This window comes from Malaclemys terrapin, chromosome 1 (assembly GCF_027887155.1).
Source record: "Malaclemys terrapin pileata isolate rMalTer1 chromosome 1, rMalTer1.hap1, whole genome shotgun sequence".
Classification (NCBI taxonomy): Eukaryota; Metazoa; Chordata; order Testudines; family Emydidae; genus Malaclemys; species Malaclemys terrapin.
Window position 1 is genome coordinate 295,688,256 of NC_071505.1, and position 20,800 is coordinate 295,709,055.

The 20,800-nt window shown below is 39.8% G+C and overlaps 1 protein-coding gene across 5 annotated transcripts in view; it reads right to left on the reverse strand.

Moving 5' to 3' along the window:
• Positions 1 to 20,800, reverse strand: part of CAB39L (calcium binding protein 39 like) — a 101,503-nt gene that overhangs the window by 15,323 nt on the left and 65,380 nt on the right. For all 5 annotated transcript variants that reach the window (XM_054014979.1, XM_054014955.1, XM_054014964.1 and 2 more), the window contains 2 exons: positions 16,336 to 16,454; positions 7,701 to 7,869 (listed from right to left, as the gene is read on the reverse strand). In XM_054014979.1, coding sequence (XP_053870954.1) covers positions 7,701 to 7,869; positions 16,336 to 16,454 — 288 coding nt within the window. The remainder of the gene's footprint in view (positions 1 to 7,700; positions 7,870 to 16,335; positions 16,455 to 20,800) is intronic.

The window sequence follows — 20,800 nt, forward strand, 5'->3', positions numbered from 1 at the left end:
GGCTAATTTGAGGCATCCAAATTTGAAAAATTTTGTCCTACTACTCTTTTCACTAAATTGCACTGAAATGCAATAAAAGCCTAGATCTAAAGCCCATTCAAGTCAATGAGAGTCTTTCTGTGGACATGAACAGAAAGGGCTTTGAATCAGGCCCTGTATCTTTTTCTTTAAAAGATCTCTCTTCTTCTAACAGCTTTGCTACTCACTGTCAGAAGTTGAGGCATATGCAATTGTCTTTACACAGAAGTGTTCTCAATAGCTCCAAAAATATATTTAATCTGATGGTTCTTCAGTTTTTAATTTGATTTATAATGAATTATATTGAAAGGATTAGTATTTAAAGGATTTGTATTTAGCAGCTATTGAGAAGAGGGAAGAAGAGGTCCTCATAAACATGGTTGCTATAAAAACTAGTATACTATATAGTTAGTATATTCTTTTATTCAGCATGAATGTGATGAATTCAGGTTAATTAGCAGAGTGGACTTCAGCCTGCTTCATATGCAGGGAACTTAGCAACCAAGCACAACATTTTTCATTGTGTCCAACAAACTGCATATAGTCCAAAAATTAGTTTTGTTTTTATTCATACAAAATCACAGGACAGAGTGGTGCAGCAACATTTGACCAGCATTCTTCCCACCTCCCAGCTGCTCCTGATACCTCCATAGCAGATTATGTCTCTAAATACAAGTCTGTTTTCCCCATTCCCCTTGCATTGCTCGGCAGCTCAATCACCCTCTGCCGTGCACCTGGCTGAATTTAATTAAAAAGTATATCTTAATATAAAAAATTCCAATATTTCCCTACTATAAATATCCTTAGATATTAATGCAAATTTAATTAAGCCCTTCTCTGGCCCCTGCAACAGACGAGTCTTTCTTCTCTGCACCAAACACCCATGTGATTACATTATACAACCCAACAAGGGGGTGGCAAAACCCAGATCAACAGGTGCAGTAATCCACCGAATGAAAAACTGTAATGCTTGTTTTTACAGTCTTAGTAGTCAAGATATAGCTATATGTTTTATAATTCCTGTTACTTTCACATTACTTATTGCTATTCCAACATAACGGAGATACCAGGATCAACCAATGTTTAGCTAGACCAGTGCCACGTCTCTGACACTAGCCAATACCAGGTGCTTCAGAAAAAGGGGCCAAAACAAACAAAAACAAAAAAAACCACCCCAACAACCCATAATGGACAATTATGGAGTAACCTGCTCACAGAGGAAAAGTTTCTCTTAACTTCAGGAAGTTAGTAGCTGCCTTATGCCCTGAGCCATGAGGGTTTATGTTTATAATTTTTTCATCTATTTAATGTATCTATGGATGTTACTATTCATACAGACATACAATTCTATTTTTAAATCCTACCATGCTTTCAGCTGGTGGGTCCATGACTATATAGGTCCATTGGTTATACATGGCAGGGTCCAGCAGTCTATAGTCCTTAATACAGCTCAAAAGTGCTTTGTCCCATGCCCTGCCTTGTGGCTGGGGGAAAAGGAGATTCTGTTACCCACCCCCACCCATATTTTTCCCTTGCTTAAAGCCTGATTACTCTGATATTGTGCAAAGGATATGAATTTCTTCCACAGTAAATTAATGGCAGAGCTGGAAATAGAATCCAGGAAATCTTACTCCCATCCCCATGCCTGACCAAAAGACAACACTTCCTCTTTGAATACAAAGAGGGTCATTGACTATCAAAAACTTGAGTCATGTGTACATCTTTGTAAAATAAAATATGTACAGCAGTATTAACTTGGAATTCTCTATATTTATGCATTAGTTCAAGTATCATGATATTCAGCTGGAGATAACAAAGATGGATAGCAACTTCAAGTCTTCTTTATTGCTTAACAGAGCTGGTTTGTATCGGAAATCTGGCCTCACTGACCACTTAGGAACAAGGTTACTCCCATTAAGCAAATCTTTACTCCACTCAATATTTCAAGGATGACAGTAAAAATTAAGACCAGGTTTCGGGATGTGCCTTACATTGGTGAGTTGAATTCGCTATTAGACTTTCTTCTAATTACATCCGAGGTTTCTCTCATCATGTTTCTAATTAGCTTTGCGAGAGGAAAGAAATAACTTGTTTCTATGACAGCAAAAAATCTACTGATAGGAGAAGGAAAAAAAGAGCCATATCTATATTTAGAAGAATCTCTCATTGCAAAGATTTCCCCCCAGCTTTTTTATGTGGTTTTTACAGAGAATAACCAAACTGTTCCTACGCATTAAACCTAATGGGCAAACAAATTTTGCTCAAGGACTACACTGGCTATTGCAAGTCACATATACATCACAGTCATATATACATTGCATAAAGTAAAGCACATTGCAGCCAACATCCTCTTTAATAGGGAGATATAGCCTGTGGAGACTGCAGGTCCCAACATGCAATGCCGCATCTGGACCTGAGCAGCAACCACAGACCATAGAATTTAATTTTGCATCTTGCATTTGGTCCACCTCAGCCCCCCATTAGAGGAAGATTTAACAGGGGGATAGCAGAGCAAATCCCAGTCATGCCCCTCTTCTTGCTTTGAGGGACATTTAAATAAAAAGGTCACAGAGTTTCAGTCAGTGCTGAAATGGTTTGATCTAACCTGTTGCTCTCCCGTCTCTCTCCTCTTGGCCTACCTCTCCAATTTCTCAGTATTGCTATCCCCCAAGTTCCCAAAATAATGAAATTGGCATAAAAGGTCATGAAATTTTCTGAAAACAATAGATTCTGGGTTCTTTTTAGTTGCCTTTTGAGCCCTTAAGGTGCGATCAAGTCATGTTTTCAAGCTTTTTCCTGCAACCACAATGGCTAGATGCTTTAAAAAAATGAAAGCAGAAATTCTAACATAATCACATGAAATCAGGAGCTGAGACTTTAAAAAACTACAAATATCACAGGACTCTCAATAATATTGTGAGAATTAGCAACACTGGTTTCCGCTTGTGTAAGTGGTTGCTACAGCTGACCCTCATGTTGCCTCTCCAGCTCCACATCACCCTTCTCCTGACCCGAGTGCCATTAGGAACAATCAGTTGCACAAACAGAAAATGGGAAATGATTGCCTAGGAAGGAGTACTGCGGAAAGGGATCCGGGGGTCATAGTGGATCACAAGCTAAATATGAGTCAACGGTGTAACACTGTTGCAAAAAAAGCAAACATCATTCTGGGATGTATTAGCAGGAGTATTGTAAGCAAGACACGAGAAGTAATTCTTCTACTCTATTCCACGCTGATTAGGCCCCAATGGAGTATTGTGTCCGGTTCTGGGTGCCACATTTCAGGAAAGATGTGGACAAATTGGAGAAAGTCCAGAGAAGAGCAACAAAAATGATTAAAGGTCTAAAAAACATGACATATGAGGAAAAAGAACAGGAGTACTTGTGGCACCTTAGAGACTAACAAATTTATTAGAGCATAAGCTTTCGTGGACTACAGCCCACTTCTTCGGATGCATACTAGAAGTGGGCTGTAGTCCACGAAAGCTTATGCTCTAATAAATTTGTTAGTCTCTATGGTGCCACAAGTACTCCTGTTCTTTTTGCGGATACAGACTAACACGGCTGCTACTTTGAAACATGACATATGAGGGAAGACTGAAAAAAATGGGGTTTGTTCAGTCTGGAGAAGAGAAGACTGAGAGGGGACATGATAACAGTTTTCAAGCACATAAAAGGTTGTTACAAGGAGGAGGGAGAAAAATTGTTCTTCTTATCCTCTGAGGATAGGACAAGAAACAATGGGCTTAAATTGCAGCAAGGGCAGTTTAGGTTGGACATCAGGAAAAACTTCCTAATTGTCAGAGTGGTTAAGCACTGGAATAAATTGCCTAGGAGTTATGAAATTTCCATCATTGGGGATTTTTAAGAGCAAGTTGGATAAACACTTGTCATGGATGGTCTAGATAATACTTAGTCCTGCCTTGAGTGCAGGGGACTGGACTAGATGACCTATCAAGGTCCCTTCCAGTTCTATGATTACCATCTAACCTTGCCTGTCTCTGCTCTATTCCCACATCCATACTCACTGTGGCTCTGCTTCCCCCCCTCCCCATCTAAATCCAATCTAGAGATTTACTGTTACTTCCCTACCAAGTTTATTTGCCAACTTGACCTTTATCCTAAAAACTTCATGTAATGTAAGATGCAGCACTATTCCCATTTCCAGAATTATGGGAAGAGATTTTTTTTATGTACTGCTACAAATGTGCATTGTGAAGTATCATTAAACATTGAGGAAAAGGGAAGAAAAAATACTGAGGTAAAATGAGACTGAAATGACACCTACGATTTTGCATGAATTCCTCTATTTTACAACCCTCACCTAACATACAAAGTAAATATAGACCTACATGGTAAGTACTGTGTAATCACAGGGTAATTATTTTCATCAGTTTATTTCTTTATTCTAAACTAGTCTCATGAACTACAAGTTTACAGAGTCATCAGTTAAAATTTGTCGCATCGCTGTACTGCAGTCCTAGGACCGTGTGACCAGTACAGGTGCATGTGGCACCTTTGATCCAGTCAGGCTGTATTGGAAATGTTTTCAAGTTACATGGATCTGCTGGTTACACACAAGAGGCAAAGCAGTCTGCAGTCCCTAATACAGCTCAAAGGTGCTTTGTTGAATAGCCTGGCACCAACTCCATGTGCTGGGGCTGGGAACAGCAGTAATGCAATTAGTCATTCTTCTTTTTAAATGATTGGAATACTATTGAAGAGGTAGGAACAAAGGGAACCTTTTGTGGACAAAGCAGTAGAGGAAATGAGCATGTGGAACCCTCTATTATGGGGTGGGAGACATGTGATTGAAGCTGGTGCCCTCTTCAGGGATTCTTATATTTCTTCTAACAATATACTAAAGGGGCATTGGCGATAAGTTGCAGACTCCTACGTGGTATTGCTGGATCTACCAGTTGTTTTTTTTTGTTTAAGAAAAGAACTACACTGACCCAAGTACTCTCTTGTCCAGAGTGCACATTATAGCAACTTATGCACGTTCTCCATCCTTTTGAGATGGCAACATACATAAGGACTAATCTCTGAATTACTTGTCAGCCAAAATTCTTACATTATCTATTAGTGGACAGTACAAAGCCAGACCTGAAGCGGAGCTCGGTGTCGCTTGAAAGCTTGTCCCTCTCACCAACAGAAGTTGGTCCAATAAAAGACATTACCTCACAGGCTTTGTCTCTCTAAACTGAGTAACAGGCAGCATGGTAAAATAACACAGCATTTCCTACTTCACAACCATTCCATGGACATGGAGGTCCCAGATGCCAGGCCTGTCAAAGCCAGCGACAACCTTGTTTAGGAAGGTCCCAAAAAATACCTAGTTGAGAAGGCATTGCTTTCCAGTGAGTCTTCCTAATGCTGCTATCAGAGTTCACAAATGACATTGCAAAACCAAGACAAGCTGTGGGAGGCACCACCCCAGAATTGCTTAGAAGAAAGATTTAGGCAAAGTTGGTCAGATGAAATAGCTGACTGATTGGAAATTATTAGTACATGGTACCATCCTGATCTGATGAAAAGCTGATATTAAACCAAGTGGCAGAGATGTCAATCAGAGGGGAGATGTTTCAAATCCTCCCTCTTGGTTGTTCTTATTCTCACTTGTGCAGTGTCTAAAAATTGACAATTTAAAGTCCTTAGGGCATGGACCTTGTTCAACTACCCATGCTACCAATCTCCTAGTACATCTTTGGAAGTGGTATTAATAATTATATCAGCCTTTTGTCCAGGATGGTTAAGCAAAAAAAGAGCTTTTTTTTTTTTTTTAATTATGTGTTTAGCACGTCACTCACTTCAGGCATGGAATGAGTACATTTTGTTTGGGCCGAAGCTGGCAAAATCTGCTTTATTATGGGATTGGTATTATTTTTCTGCACAGCATCTGTTATCCTGTTGCAGTCACAGAGCCGGGTTTGAAGGTGTCTGGCAGTCATTCTTTCAGTCTGTTTTTACTGCTGTTTCAAATATGTGGTGATGTCTTTTCTATTGGTTAAGATTTATATTATTCATCTCAGCAGAAGCATCAGTCCACAAGGACTTAGTGAGGATAAACTTCCACATACAATGTCAGCACTCAGTTCCCTGAAACAATAATGAACTAAACTGTGCCATTTAAACACAGCCTATGGTAAAAAGTGGTATGTGGCCACACCTCCCCATGGAGACCACTGGGAGATATTCTGTCATGGAGGCAGAATACCTCCTTGAACGATGCAGTACATAGGGGACTCAAAACCACTACTACACTCCTTTCGGTGGTGTGCCTTGCCAGTTTTTTCTTCTGTGTGTGCCAGGCCCACTCCATGGAATGGTGCAGAGGAGGGGAACAGAGTCTTGATTCCACCTCCCTGCTCCTCCAAGAATATGGAAGCAGTGCAGATACAGCAGTTACATCTGGCCCTTACATGGGCCTCCCAAGGTGGGGAAGGTCCTTGCCCCTTCTCAGTTTGTAGAATGTCTGTTCACAGATTAAGAAAGTCACATATTTTATTTATTCATCAAAATTATTCAACAAAACTTTCATTAATTTTTGTTGACTCTGTAGCTTGCTATTTGAATTGTGTTGTTGCATTGTGATTGATCACATTAATCATATGATTTACATCTGCTTTGTGATCAGATCAATGTAACAACCAATTTGCAAACATATTCCAAAAAGCATGCTGATGTTTTGGTTTTGTAATTATTTTAAATTTAATAATAAGGGCACCTAGAACCCAGACAGGATTTCTTTTAAGTTGTACTTAAATCTGGATACAAACTAAATAAAGGATTGTGAATACTGCGAAAGGTACTTCATTTAACTATTCACGCAAATATTCATGGAATTTATTTGCCTAACTCTGCTTCTGAAGAATAAAAACCTAAAGGCTGCTGCAGCCTCAGGTTCCTGAACTTTAAAGAAATCATTCTCTTTGTTTTAAATTATCTAAGAACAAGTCACCTGAGTCTACATAGCAATTACTCTCTTAGGCCATAATCCTGAAATTCATTGCCTGTTCCAGACTGCTGCACCCATGCAAAGTCCCAGTGACTTCATTAGGGTTCTGCGTGGGTGTAGTAGCCTGTCTGCATGCAAGAAATTGCAGTGATCAAGGCCTTAAAATCTGAACCTGCTTGGTGCTCCAAGCCCACAGATCCCCACGGAGAAGGCAATGAGTACCATGTAGGACTGGATTGTAGAACTGCCAATATTTTAAAATTAATCTATGAGAAAAGCTTGTCCTATCTAGAACTATGGCTAAGCAGTGTGGTGTGTAAGGACCAAACTCAGAGCAGTAAGATGAAGTAAGGAACATTGTGAATGACTAAAATGATTCATCCCATATATTATTTTTAAGGGATTATATGTGATACATGGCTAATTTTAGTTTTAAATGGTTATACAAAATGCCTTGGAACATCAGGATGAAGGACATCAAAGAAATATAAATCTGGATTCAATTAAAGACTCTGGACTGACTCTACCCCTGCTGTAAATCCAGTCACAATCTGACCAGGGATGAATTTAGTCTTCTCTATCTAACAGTAAAAAAAGCAGTCTACTAGAAAGAAAAACCCAATCCCTATGTATTATACCGCATCCAACAGTCTAAAGCCAGTGAGGGAGGAGTGCTGTTTTAAACCCAACATTGTAAAGTTCCCATAGACATCAAATAATTTACCTTAAATGTAGCAAAGGCATCAGAAGCGATGTCAAACGTTGACATTTCCACATATTTGAAAAAGTCTCTGAACTGTTCTGAGAAAAGGATGATTTTGGCAAGTGGCTCATGCCGGATACATTCTCTCAGCATAATTCCACAGCGTAAGGCAATATGTGGTGCTTCGTACCTAGAGTATGAAAAAGCACCAAACAAAGAGGGTTATTTTAAGCATAAATGGGCAATTGCCTACCACATATAAGATGCATCTACCAACACATACTAGAAGGCCCTAATACAGAACACTGGATCCAACCTTCATGGCTTGGACCCATACTTGCGAAACATCAGCAGGTCTCAAATTTTTTTTTACTGGCGACCCCTTTCACATTGCAAGCCTCTGAGTGTGACCCCCCTAATAAATTAAACATACTTTTTGATATATTTAACATCATTATAAACGCTGGAGGCAAGTGGGGTTTGGGGCGGAGGTTGATAGCTCAGGACCCCCCACGTAATGGCCTTGCAACCCCCTGAGGGGTCCCAACCCCCAGTTTGAGAACCCCTGAGCTATATAATTAAGGTTGCTAATAGTACAAAAAGGGGGGGGAGGGGTTGGAATGAAAACTAAAATTTTTGAAATACTTACATTTCCATTGACATTTTTATGCTTGGCCTCTGCTGAAAGGTGATTTTGGGGGGTGTTTGAAAAGTTTGAACAGAATTCCTTCACCATTTTGGAATTGAGAGGGTAAACCAAATACAGTATATTCCAACTCCCTTTTTAAATAACTCGGAGACCCTTAACTTTTATAAGTAAAATATATACCGCCTCATAGACCGTGTTTTTGCCCCTCTCCACTCTGCAATAAGAAAAGACTCCACTGGAACACTAATCTCTAACAAGCAAGAGAGGAAGAGTTTATCAAGGCAGCCTCTTCAGTGTCTGTCTCTCTGCAGTTCTGATGACCTATTCTGTAGCCTGGGAGTTTGAGCAGAATTTTGTTCATCTCAGTCTCTGTGGAGATTTGTTCAGAAGACCAGCATTTGGCCCTCAGGTTGTAACCACCTTATGGCGAAGACACTGTATCGTACAGCAGCAAGCACACTTGTAAACCCCGGGGGAAGGGGAGGAGAAGAGTCATCTCTCTCTAATTCCTATGTAACACACTGTATCTCCTTTAAGTCAAAGTGCATACTGAAATAAAGCATGCAAGGTTTCGAGAAAAAAATGGATGTGATTTAGCCAACCCAAAAACCTCCAAACCTCCTCCCGCTGCAACAATTAAATTACTACACAATGAACAATGTTCATTTAGCTGAAAATGACAGGGCCCAAATGAACAGAGAGGAAACTCTGCTTCAATAGGTTGACAGTTAGCCAAAGCTTATTTACCTTATTGTTTCTCTGCACAATTAATTTCTACTGTCAGGCTAACAAGTAAGACAGACTGCCATCTGTGCTGTGAGTGAGTGGGCCTTTCAAATTCACCACCAGCTTCCACGTTAAAAAGAATGGTAGTGTTTCCAGAGCATACTAAGGCTGCATATTTCCATGTGATGACTACAATAGCTGGCCTAGTGAAAAATGAACCACTGATTCAAAAGTCAAATGAAGCTCCTCTTGCCTCAAACGAAAATAAATCCCAAGCAGCTGATGACAAGCATGTCTCTATCATTTGGGGGGCCATTTGCACACTAAACATATGACTCTTTAGATAGTAAATGTCCACTGATGTTTTCTGTTAAGAGTTTCCTCTTCTCTACTGCATCAGGTCACATTAGTACAAAGGCACATTTTCAAACAGAAGAGGCAGAGTCACTTCTAGGAGTGTGGCCAGGAAATGTTTAATGGCTGGGCTGGTGAACATTTTAGGAGGAATATAAATAAATGTTTTATATTTTTGCCAACACAATACACTTCCAAAAACACAGGTATCATTGTAAGTAAATGCAGTAGAACCCTTAAGTAATTTGGTATGTCACTAGGGCTACATAAGTAAGGCAAGTTGTACTTGGCTCCTGGAATATAGCTGGTAATCTTCTTTCAGGTGTCTGGCCATAATTAGCACTTTGTCTGCACCAGCAGTTCCATTCAGCACCACTGTGGAATTTAACAGAGAACCAGAAGGGAAAGTAATCCATTACCAGATGCTAATACAGCATTTTTAGTGATGACGATTAGTTATTATTAGCTGAAATGTGCTCAATGGTATAAAGACACAAAATGAAGATCCTACCTGCTCTGAAGAACTTTCAACCTAAAAGTTAGACACTGAACACGGGATGCACTGGGAAACCCAGAAGAAATCAATCACCTTTTTAATATTTACAACTCATTTTTGTGGACACTGTGAAATCAGCAAGTCAAAGAGAGACTTGAAGGAGAATAGAAGTCAGTTGACACAGTGGGGGCAGGATAGAAGAAGGCACGGAGATAAGGGTGGAAGGAGGAGACAAGCAGGGCATCAAGACTGGAGGGGCACAAGAAGAGACTTCTTGACAAATTGCCACATCCCCCTCAGCTTCTTAGGCCTGACCTTACACCACTGAAGTCAATGAGAGTTTTGCTATCGACTTTAATGAGCACACGATCAAGCCTTTAATGATGCTGTAATAGTACAGAGATATTATCCCTATTGAGAAAGGAGGCAGCAATGGAGCACAGCACAGAAACACAGCATGGCAAGGTAGCCCATGAAGATTTTGAACTCTGATTTTTTTCATGTACAGAATGCCATCCTAGCAGCTGCTGTAATTTTCTCTGGTACAAAGTTATACATTATTTTACATCACAGGGGACTGAATTCATCCCTGGTCTAACACCACTGAATGCAATGGATTCCAATGGACATCGGGGATTAATTTGGCCCAAGGACATTTGCTAATTTATATATCAAAAGCTACATTCATTTGAATTCCTATTTGCACTCTGCAAATCATACTGAGCCTCCATAAAGGGAAAATACAAAACCATTAAAAGTTAGTCCCCTTGGCAGCAGGTAAGTCAATTATCCTATTCTTTTTATATTATACACACACCACACACACACACACAAAAACAACCAACCAACCGTTTGCTGAGTCTTTTTGTGAAGCTAACAATTTGGGAGGGATTAACTGAGAAGTAAAATGAAGACCGGATGTAATAATAGTTATCTCAAGCTGGCAGTGCCACTGCAGTATTACACAGGAAATGCTGGGAAGGAGAGCTTATTCAGGAATCTTCCCACTTAACAACAGAGCTCACATTATGCAGTGAAAAAAGTGACCTTTTGTTGTTGCTGCTGGGAACTGACTGTCAGGTGGCAATGGAAATTTTTCATTCAATACTGCGCAAACAATGACTTGCCTTCATGATAGTTCTGTGCTGGTTTTTTCTACAATTGTGTGTAAAACATACATCCTGATTGACTTATTTTTTAAATAAAATATATGTCAGAGATAGCATCCTATAATTTTATAACAGAGATGGCCAAATTCAGGGAGATAACAGGGAGAGAATACTTGTGGCACTACTTTGGGTTTGTTTCAGTTTTTCTTCCTTTTTTAAAGAAATATTATATTATATTCACAAGAAAATACATAATCAATAAAAAAAGTGAACAAAGGAAATACAGGGCTGAGTTAAGCACATAGACCCAATCTTGCAATTCATGGCACATGTGCACAGAAGACTGGTCACATGCAACAAATTGCAGGCTTGGGGCCCTACCCCTACGTTAGACACTTACTATAAGTTGTGGAAGTTGGAACTCAACCCCAAAGTTGGATCCATGCAGATAGGTGCCTCTGTGTTCGCTCAAATGTATTACAGGCTCAAGGCATCTTATTAAGATCCCTTGTATAAAAAAGTTTTATCAATCAAGAGAGAGCACAAAGAGTTCTATAAAGGAACAGAAAGCTGTGTTCGAGTCAAAGGCAGATACATGGCATGGTTTCCTATCTCCATGGGAGTTCAGCAAGGCTGCATTCTGTCACCATCTTTGTTCAATACGGGTATTGATTGGTTGATAGATAATCTTCAGGAGGCAGCCATCGGTGGCATTGAAGTGAACACTATTCTGCTTTGAGATCTTGAATACACCAATAACATGGTCTTGTTGGATCAGTGTGGTGAATTGCTGCAGCTGATGGCCAATCTGGTCAGGAAAGAAGCACTGCATGTTGATCTGGTAATTAATCTGGATAAAACTAAGCCCCTGGCCATTCCCATCAAGCAGCCCTCAGATCCAGATTACAACCAGTTCAGTAAAAATCTGTCCAGGTAGCAGGTAGCAACTGTCAAATACTTGGGCAGTGTCAGACAGTACTGGAGAATGCTCAAAAGATGTAGATGCTTGGATAGGTGCCGACTCCGTGGGTGCTCCAAGGTTGGAGCACCCATAGAGAAAAATAAGCAGGTGCTTAGCACCCAGCGGGAGCCAAGCTCCCCCCCTTCACTCTCGCCCGCTGGCAGCCCGTGCTGATCATCTCCTCCCCCTCCTTGCACACCGTGGCTTGCACGCTTGGGGGAGGGGGTGGAAAGAGGTGGGGAAGAGGCCGGCGGGGTGAGGCCTTGGGGGAAGGGGTGGAATGGAGACATGACCGGGGGTGGAGTGGGGGCAGGAAAGGGCTGGGTGGAGTGGGGGTGAGGACAGGGGCTGAGCAGGAGTTGAGCACCCCCGGGGAAAATTAGATGCCAGCGCCTGTGGATGCTTGTACGGCAGCAGCTGCTGTCATGTTTCATGCCGTTCAGCAGCCTCTGAGGGGACATCAAGCTTGCTATGAAGCTATGGATCTATGGAACCATGGTTATATCAACTCCATCGTATGGAAGCGGTGCTGAGAAAGGCTGAAGAACATCAGATTGATGTTTTCGACCTTCATCATTTTTGTCAGTTGTTCCATATCAAGTGGCAGGACAAGTTCAGAAATGAGGATCTTCAAAGCCAATAAACCCAGCAGCCACCTTCATCAGCAATGGTTCAGTTTCAGCTGTTTTCTTGGTATGGACATATAATAAGAATTGAAGACCAATGAATTCCGAAGCGTGTATACTAAGGAATGTCACTTCACGGCCAGTGATCACATGATGCAAGAAGATTGCTAGTGAAGGCCATAAGCTGAATGTGCAGCTAGACCACATTAAGCACCTTGACAGAGATCAGTTCAGGTGGTGCTTGATTTACAAGGAGGCCATGTACCTTTGGGATTTGCCACAATGATGAGGAGTATATAAAAGTTACAGCATTCAGCAGCAATCCCCAAATATTGCTGTAATATTGTAAACGTGAGAGTTTTGGACCATTCCAGTAGAATTCTTTAGTTCTTTCTTATAAGGTTCTCCAGGACTGGCATACATTAATATTTTGGCACAGTTAATAGTGCTATTCCCATTGATATTACAATATACATTATAAGCTTCCATATTATCTTTTTTTCCCTATTTATTTACAGAGAATCCAAAGAGTACTTGGGACACAATCCAAAAATATTTTACAGAATTGCGCCACACTGTATAAAACCAGGCAATGTGCCAAAGAAAATGGGAGGAGGAAGGAAAGAAGAATCCAAAGGATAGAGCTAGCAAAAAGGGGTGAAAAAATGGTTTAAAAAACTGATTTAAAGATTAGACAAATATTTATTTTTTACTTAATCAACAGAAAAATTTATGAAATTTACCTAAACAGTAATTAAAGGAGCTATTATCACTGTCACGTGACAAGGCAAAAGGGTCACAGAGAGTTGCTTTCCTCTAACTCTGAATAAGAAACTTAATCAGCATGAGAAAAACATTATTTCTTCAGCTATTCTGCATCTCTCTACTTCACTGTCAAATTTCTGCGTAGAACCTTGCTTAGCCCCTCCTACCTGGATTCCTGCTAGAAATTTAAAGGAACAGCATACATATCTTCATAGCCATTTGAAGCTGGGCTGCCAAACGGTAGATTGAAGAAATCCTTAGCCCCACAAGCTGTTTATAGACGACTACTACTGATGCTATATCTACACTTAAAAATGCTGCTGCGGCTGTGTTGCTCTAGCACTTCAGTGTAGACATTCACTACAGCAACAGTTGGGGTTCTCTTATTGCGGTAATTAATACATCTCCCTGAGAGGCGGTAGCTAAGTTGATGGAAGAATACTTCCATTAACCTAGTGCTGTTTACACCAGTGGTTAGGTCAACATAGCTACGTCTCTTGAGACGTACCTATGCCAATGTACCTTTTCAGTGTAGACCAGCCTGAAGTATTTGGGATTGGGGAGCAGCAGAGATGGTCTTCAAATGCCCCTTTCTGTAGAATTTGACCCATGCAGATCCATGCTGAGCACAAATCACATTTGTGGGAAATACTCACTTTCTTACTGCCTATGTTCTCCTGTGGAGACCTGCCAGGGAAGTCACATCTACAGCCAGCAGAGAAGAACAGAAATCCCTCACACAAATCTCTGCAGACTAGTCTCAATGCAACAAAAATGTAGCTTTTCATTTGAGCAATGTATTCACAGGCAGGGTACTTCAGGATTTGACCACATCAACATTAAATAGGCAGTACTTTGAATGTATCAAAACGAAGCAACTATATAAGTGAGCTGTAAAGTATTTCCTTTGAGAATTTTGTTTTACTTATTATCAACCAACTCACTTTGTAGTTGACGCCCAAAATCTGTGTGTCTTTTTGCACATCATCTTTTGTATATGCAATCATTACAACTGGACATAAAAGTCACATGCAAATGCCAAATTTGTGCAGAAAAATGCATTATTGATACAAGTAAGTGAATGGACTTCATGCCTTGCTTTATTAAAATCTGCTATATATATTTTAATACCATTAAATTTAACAAAATGCCAATATTTTATAGAGAAACAAATTAGCATAATCATTAAGACTAGTTTTCTGAAATAGAGTATTCACCCAATACATAATCTGTAGCTTGACATTAATTAATTAAAATTCAGCAACAACAAAAATCCATATAGCTGGCTGGCATCCTTTTGAGAAATCGGCTGCCTCCGTAACTCAGATTAACAGATATAAAACAAATCTGAGTTTCAAGGTTAAGGATAAAGTTAAACATATCATTGGATTTAATAGTTAAGACCAATGAGTGGCTCAGTTTCTGTATTTATCACGCAACTTTATCAAAAATAGTGGGCCCGATCCTGCTCCTATTGAAGTCAACCAGAATTTTGCCACCAATTTCAACAGGAGCAGGCTCCTAATTTGGAAAATCTGGGGGGAAAAAATCCCAACTAGTAATACAGTCGAAGTCCAATTCTTTTTTTTTTTTTTTAAATCATTACCAGAGCTGTGAGCATGTTGCCAGCTCTTGTGATTTCATTGTAAGTCTTGCAATATTTGGGATTTTTCTTAAAGTCCCAGCTCATGGAGCTAAGTTGTTATATGAAAATCCCAGAGTGCATTTTTTGTAAACAGTAAATTGCTATCCATGGTTGCAGAGAAAAGCTTGAAAATTAAAACCCTAAAGGCTCAAAAAAGATAATTAAAGACCCCCAAATGTATTTTTTTATCTCAATTTTGGGGGCCCATTTCCTGATTTTTGAATGCCTGAGTTTAACAGTACTGCTATTATATGGTTAACCAAGAGATTAAACTGGTTATATTTATTAACTGACCAATATAATGTCTTATTTTTACATAGTAACTTTCATCCAAAACAATCCTAAAGCTCTTTATAAACAAGGGCCTATATTCACCCTCCCCCAGGGGAAAAAAAAACGAAAGGGTGATCAGAAAATAGCAGCTTTCAAACCATGGAAAAGCTAAGATTCTCAATATAAGGGCCAGGAGATTTGTGGTCTAGCAGAGAGAACAGAAGCCTCAGAGAAGTTTGGCCTCACTCATGCATTCCCATGCATCAATGCAGTTAACATCCCCTCTGTGCTGCTGCCTAGTCCCCTTTCATGGCAGCATAGCTCACCTTGGAGGCCTCTGAGCTGAGCACTAACTCCTTCTGTGAGACAGAAACCAGAGGGAGAATTAATGCTGAAAAGAGCAGCGTTAACTTCTGCATTGATCTGCACTTGAAAATCTGCTGGTTGTTGAGGGGAACATGTTCCCTGATTCCATCCCCCTCTCTAATGTCAGTCCAAAACTCACAGAGCCCCAACTGTGCAAAGTCCACGAGGAAGAACTTCCATGTGGTCACGAGGGGTTGTAGAACATATCTTTCAGACACCACTACCTTTCTTGTAAACTTCTCTACACAACATGCAATAGTCCAGAATTTGGCCAAATATTTATAAATATTATAAATATTTTGCTCACTACTGAAATGCAGCCACCTGTGAAGGGAACCCAGCAGTTACTTAGCTGCACCCATCAATCCTACACAACAGTTTAGGGCAGGAATGAAAGAGAGTATCTCATGGAAAATAGAGGCGGAAAGCAGTCAGAATGTAATTACCCCAATATGGAGTTTGGCCAAGAAATCATGACCAAATAAATAATGCAGGTACTGAAATGTGTACAAGTGTCCATTTAAGTAGCAGCAAGTCAACAGAAGCCAAGAAATCTGAAATTAAGGCCAAAATTTCATCCACTTTTTTTTTTAAACCATCGTATAAGGTAGATCAAATGCCATACAAGCATGCTCCAGACAATCCTGCTTAATGGAAATCAAACTCAGATTAAAATGAACACTCACCCTTTTAGAAGCATAAATAGGATATGTGGATGGGCACTAATGTATTCCACAGTAGGGCTTCGAGTGCCAATTTGTCTTCTCAAGATGTTGTTAAATATCTGGGACACATCCTTTTTGCCCTATTAAAGAAACAAAACATAGTTGCAAGTGTGAAAACATGAAAGAATTTGATTATTCATTAGAGTCTTTATTTACAATAGGAAAAGAGACCCAAAACAGAACAAGTCAACACCAGCTTGCCCTAGCTGTCTCTCTTTGCTGTTGACCCCCCACATCTTATTGCTCGAAAGATGGGTGCATCTTCAATGGCTCAACAGGATCCTTTGGTTCCCCCATCCATTTGTTCTGGACAATACCAATTCCATCATTTGCATTTTTCTTTTGCCAAAAATACAGACAAAAACCAAATCCTTTGTTCTGTTAATTAGCAACATGTCTCAGCAGTGATGCACATCTGCTCCCTTAGCCCCCAAATTCTGAGTCCTCACAGCAGCACTCAAACCGAGCTCCCAATGGGGCAGTGCAATGCATGGTTTCGACCCACTTGGTCAGACTAGACTTTTTTTCCTTTTATTACTATCACAATCAAAATGATAGCTCAAATTTAGCTAACTCTTACTCTTAAAAAAACCTATTTTTATAACTTAATTCCAACCCCTAATATACAGCAACGTGCCTGGTGTACTGAAGGACAGGACTAGCATTCCTCTTATAATCTTTATGTTAACCTTAAGTATAAGACAAATGTTATTGTCATTATCTGTGCTCTGGTTTTTTGTTGTTGTTGAGTCTACTTTATTCCCCCAAAACTGGAGGAGATTGGTCCATAACTTCTCTGAAGCTCCGAAGAACCCTCCCATTTTCTCCTGCTATTACTCTCCACATATACATCTTCTGAATCTTGTACCACATTAACCGGAACGATGATGACTAAAGACTTCTGAGAAGGCCCTTCTGAGCCATTTTGTAATCACCCAGAGAGGTTGCTGTTGCAAAAGTGGAGAGCGCCACATTAAAAGTCTTGTAGTGGATAAATATTGGGTCATAATGGACAATGCAAACCATAGGAAAGTGTTATTTATAATCTGTATAATATTCATAGATGCATTACAAGAAGACAAACACATTCCTTGGCTGGGAAATTAATGAAGGTCTTAAGGCAAAGGGCAGATAGTTTCACACAGCAGAGAATTTTCCTAGCTTCATCCTTGCAAATAAATCACTCTTGAGAAGGACTGAATATTCTGCCTTCCTAGTTGTTCCAGCCCAGCTGGCCTGGAGAGTAAGAGACTAAGAAAGGGAATCAAATCAGTAGGATGGCCCATCTGCTGCTGTTTGAGATCTTCTTGACACTTGGACATTCCTGTAATTAAGCCAATTTCTTTTAAAAATTGTTCCCTTTTAAACTCTAACACTCTCCACATAAATTCAGAATGCTGCACAATTAAATCTGTAAGTCATGAGACCTGTTCCCAGGGGTTCCAAAAGTTAGTACACAATGAAAATAATCCAGAAAAGAAGAGCTGTTGAAAAGGGGAGACAACATTGGCCAGAAATGTAAATGATCCTAGCTGCATAAGCACAGGATTTGGGGAGAGATTTCTCAGACCATTGGGACTGCCTCTCGAGTGTCTGGACTCCCAGTGACATCAGTGAACACTGAATAGACTAGAGAAGAAAACAGATAGGAGGCTTGTCCCAAAGACGACAGATCCTGAGCTCCACCAGCATCCAGATTTCTGCTAAGTGGGGGATATTATTTTCTTGATTTAAAATAAATCATGTTCAATTATGTTCAAATGTCAGACAGAAACCCATGTATGTTGGTGGTAGTGGGGGAGGTTGCCTGAAAGAAAAACCAAAATTTCCAATTGTAGGTAGGTAGGTAAGTGCCAAAACAAAAAGAGTTTTTTGTAGCTACTGGCCCAAGTTATAAAGTTCAGATCTGAATTCGAATTAGAACTTCCCAAAGTTCAGTTGTGTTTGGGTTCATGATTCCTGCTCACGGCCATCTCCACTGTTTTATAAGGGCATCAATATTCAAAAAAAGCCAGATTTTAAAACATGATTTATAATGGTACAAATGGGGACTAAACACAGAAAACACATTTGCATGCTGACAAGTAATGAATTGCACAGACAATCAATCAGTTATATGTGGGTAACAACTGGAAGACAGCAAAATAAGGCTCAAATGTGGCCAGGAAAGTTTAGAAGCTCAAAAATTATGGGAACCTGAAGACACAGTGGGCATATACTGTTACTAAACTCCTTTTCAATTACATTTTACTGATGCAGTATACATTTCATCCGCTTGATTTGTCTAACAGTAACACCGGTGGCAAAGCAGAGAGTTTGCTGTGTGATTATATAACTTTGTCATGGATGAGGCTAATTTCACAAGTGAAGTATTTAGAGTTCTGTTCACAGTAATAATAAATACCACATAGTTGCTGGTTCACAGTTGACACATCAGACAGAGTCCTGGCTTGGAAGACTGTACTCTGGAGAAATAAGCCAAGGAATATTCCCCATTTGATATAAACTATACAGAATGCCACGTTTTTAAAGCAGTAGTTATCCCATGATTTGAGAAGTTGTATGCTGATGGTGCCTTTAATTTTTTACAGTTTGCAAACTATGGGATTATTTTTCTGATTTTAAAGAAAACATTTAGAGGACTGACACATTTAGCAATAGCAAGAGAACAACAACAAACAACTGAAGAAATTCTATGATCAAGAAACCTCGCAGCTCAAGAATAGAGGGAGAGGAAGGAACTTGTGTTAACAATGGAATTTTTATATTAAAAAGTAAATGAAAATAATCTATCCATAGAACATAAATCTCCCAAGGCTATGCCATTTAATACTGCAAAATGAACATTAAGTCTCACTGAAATGCCATCAGAAGGAGCATATTTTTCATATTTTCCAGTGAAATACCCCAAGTATTTTTTTCTTACAGCATTTCAGTGAAAGCCATCGTTACAGCTCTAAAGGACTTCAGGTTTCACACAGAGGAAAATGTTCCTCCTCTTGATTCATTTTCAAAGGATGCGGAAAGTAACAGCACAACAAATTTCAGAGTAACAGCCGTGTTAGTCTGTATCCGCAAAAAGAAGAACAGGAGTACTTGTGGCACCTTAGAGACTAACAAATTTATTAGAGCATAAGCTTTCGTGGACTACAGCCCATGCATCCGAAGAAGTGGGCTGTAGTCCACGAAAGCTTATGCTCTAATAAATTTGTTAGTCTCTAAGGTGCCACAAGTACTCCTGTTCTTCTTTTAGCACAACAAATGGTTCTTTCCATTAAATGGGGGACAGTTCCCCACAGGAACTCTCACAAAAGGTGACTCTCACAGGATTGCACAGAATCACCCCTGGGAAACAAGCTAAAAGGATGATGCTCCCTGGAACCTGGTTTTAATTTCTGAGGTTCCCCCTACAACACATTCAATTAGTGCCCCCACTTCAAACTGTGGCTAACGGGAGGCATTGTGTTAGCATCCTGTAGGACTGGAAGTACGGAATTCCTGAGTTCTAACCCTGCACCAACATGCTGAATTATTTGTGATGATTCATCCGAGCAAGTGGGAACACAGGAATTTCCATATTGGATCTGAACAGTAGCCTCTCTAGTCCAGGATCTTGTCTTTGACAGCATCTTCATAGGTAGTGCAAGAAATGCTGTAGTGAAGTTCTGGAATAATCTCCCTACGGGGAAGTGTCTTCCCAACCTGCATCAGTCAGAGATTGGTTATGAGGGTTTATATCTATCCTAAATTATTTTTAATAATTTCTAATGTCAATGGAGATATTCTCATTGTCCTATGAAAATCTAATCCTTTTCTGAATTATTCCCAGTTCTTTTCCTTAATGTTATACTGTGGCAATGAATTCCCAAGGCTAATTACGAGTTACGTATTCCCTTATTTTACCAATATTCAGTTTGCTGCTTTGCCATTTTATTTAATGTCCCCTTATTCTTTTACTCTGAGAAATGAAAACAGGATTGAGCCAATCTATCAAGCCATTCGTTATTTTGTATACCTCTGTCAACTAAGCTGTCTCAATCCCCTCAGTCTCTTTTCATAAAGAAATGTTTCTATGGCTCCAGTCATTTTCATTCTGTCTCCAAATCCCCTGTATCTTTTCAGAGACAGTGAGACCAGAATTTATCCCACTCAGGGTGAGGGTGCACCACTGAAGTATATTAGAGCATTATAATATTTTCAATAGTGTTTTGCATCCCATTGCCTTACGCATCTGAATAGTCCATCGTTTGGTCATTCTGATACTCCATAGAGTTATGCCAAGAAAGAATCTAATGCATCATGTGTAATTAAGACAGAGAGGGCACCTGTGTATCAGCATATTGATCACTACACAACAACAGAGGAATGCTCTATTGAAAAAAGCCCCCATCTTTCAGCATGTCTAAAAGTTTATAGCGAAAGTGAA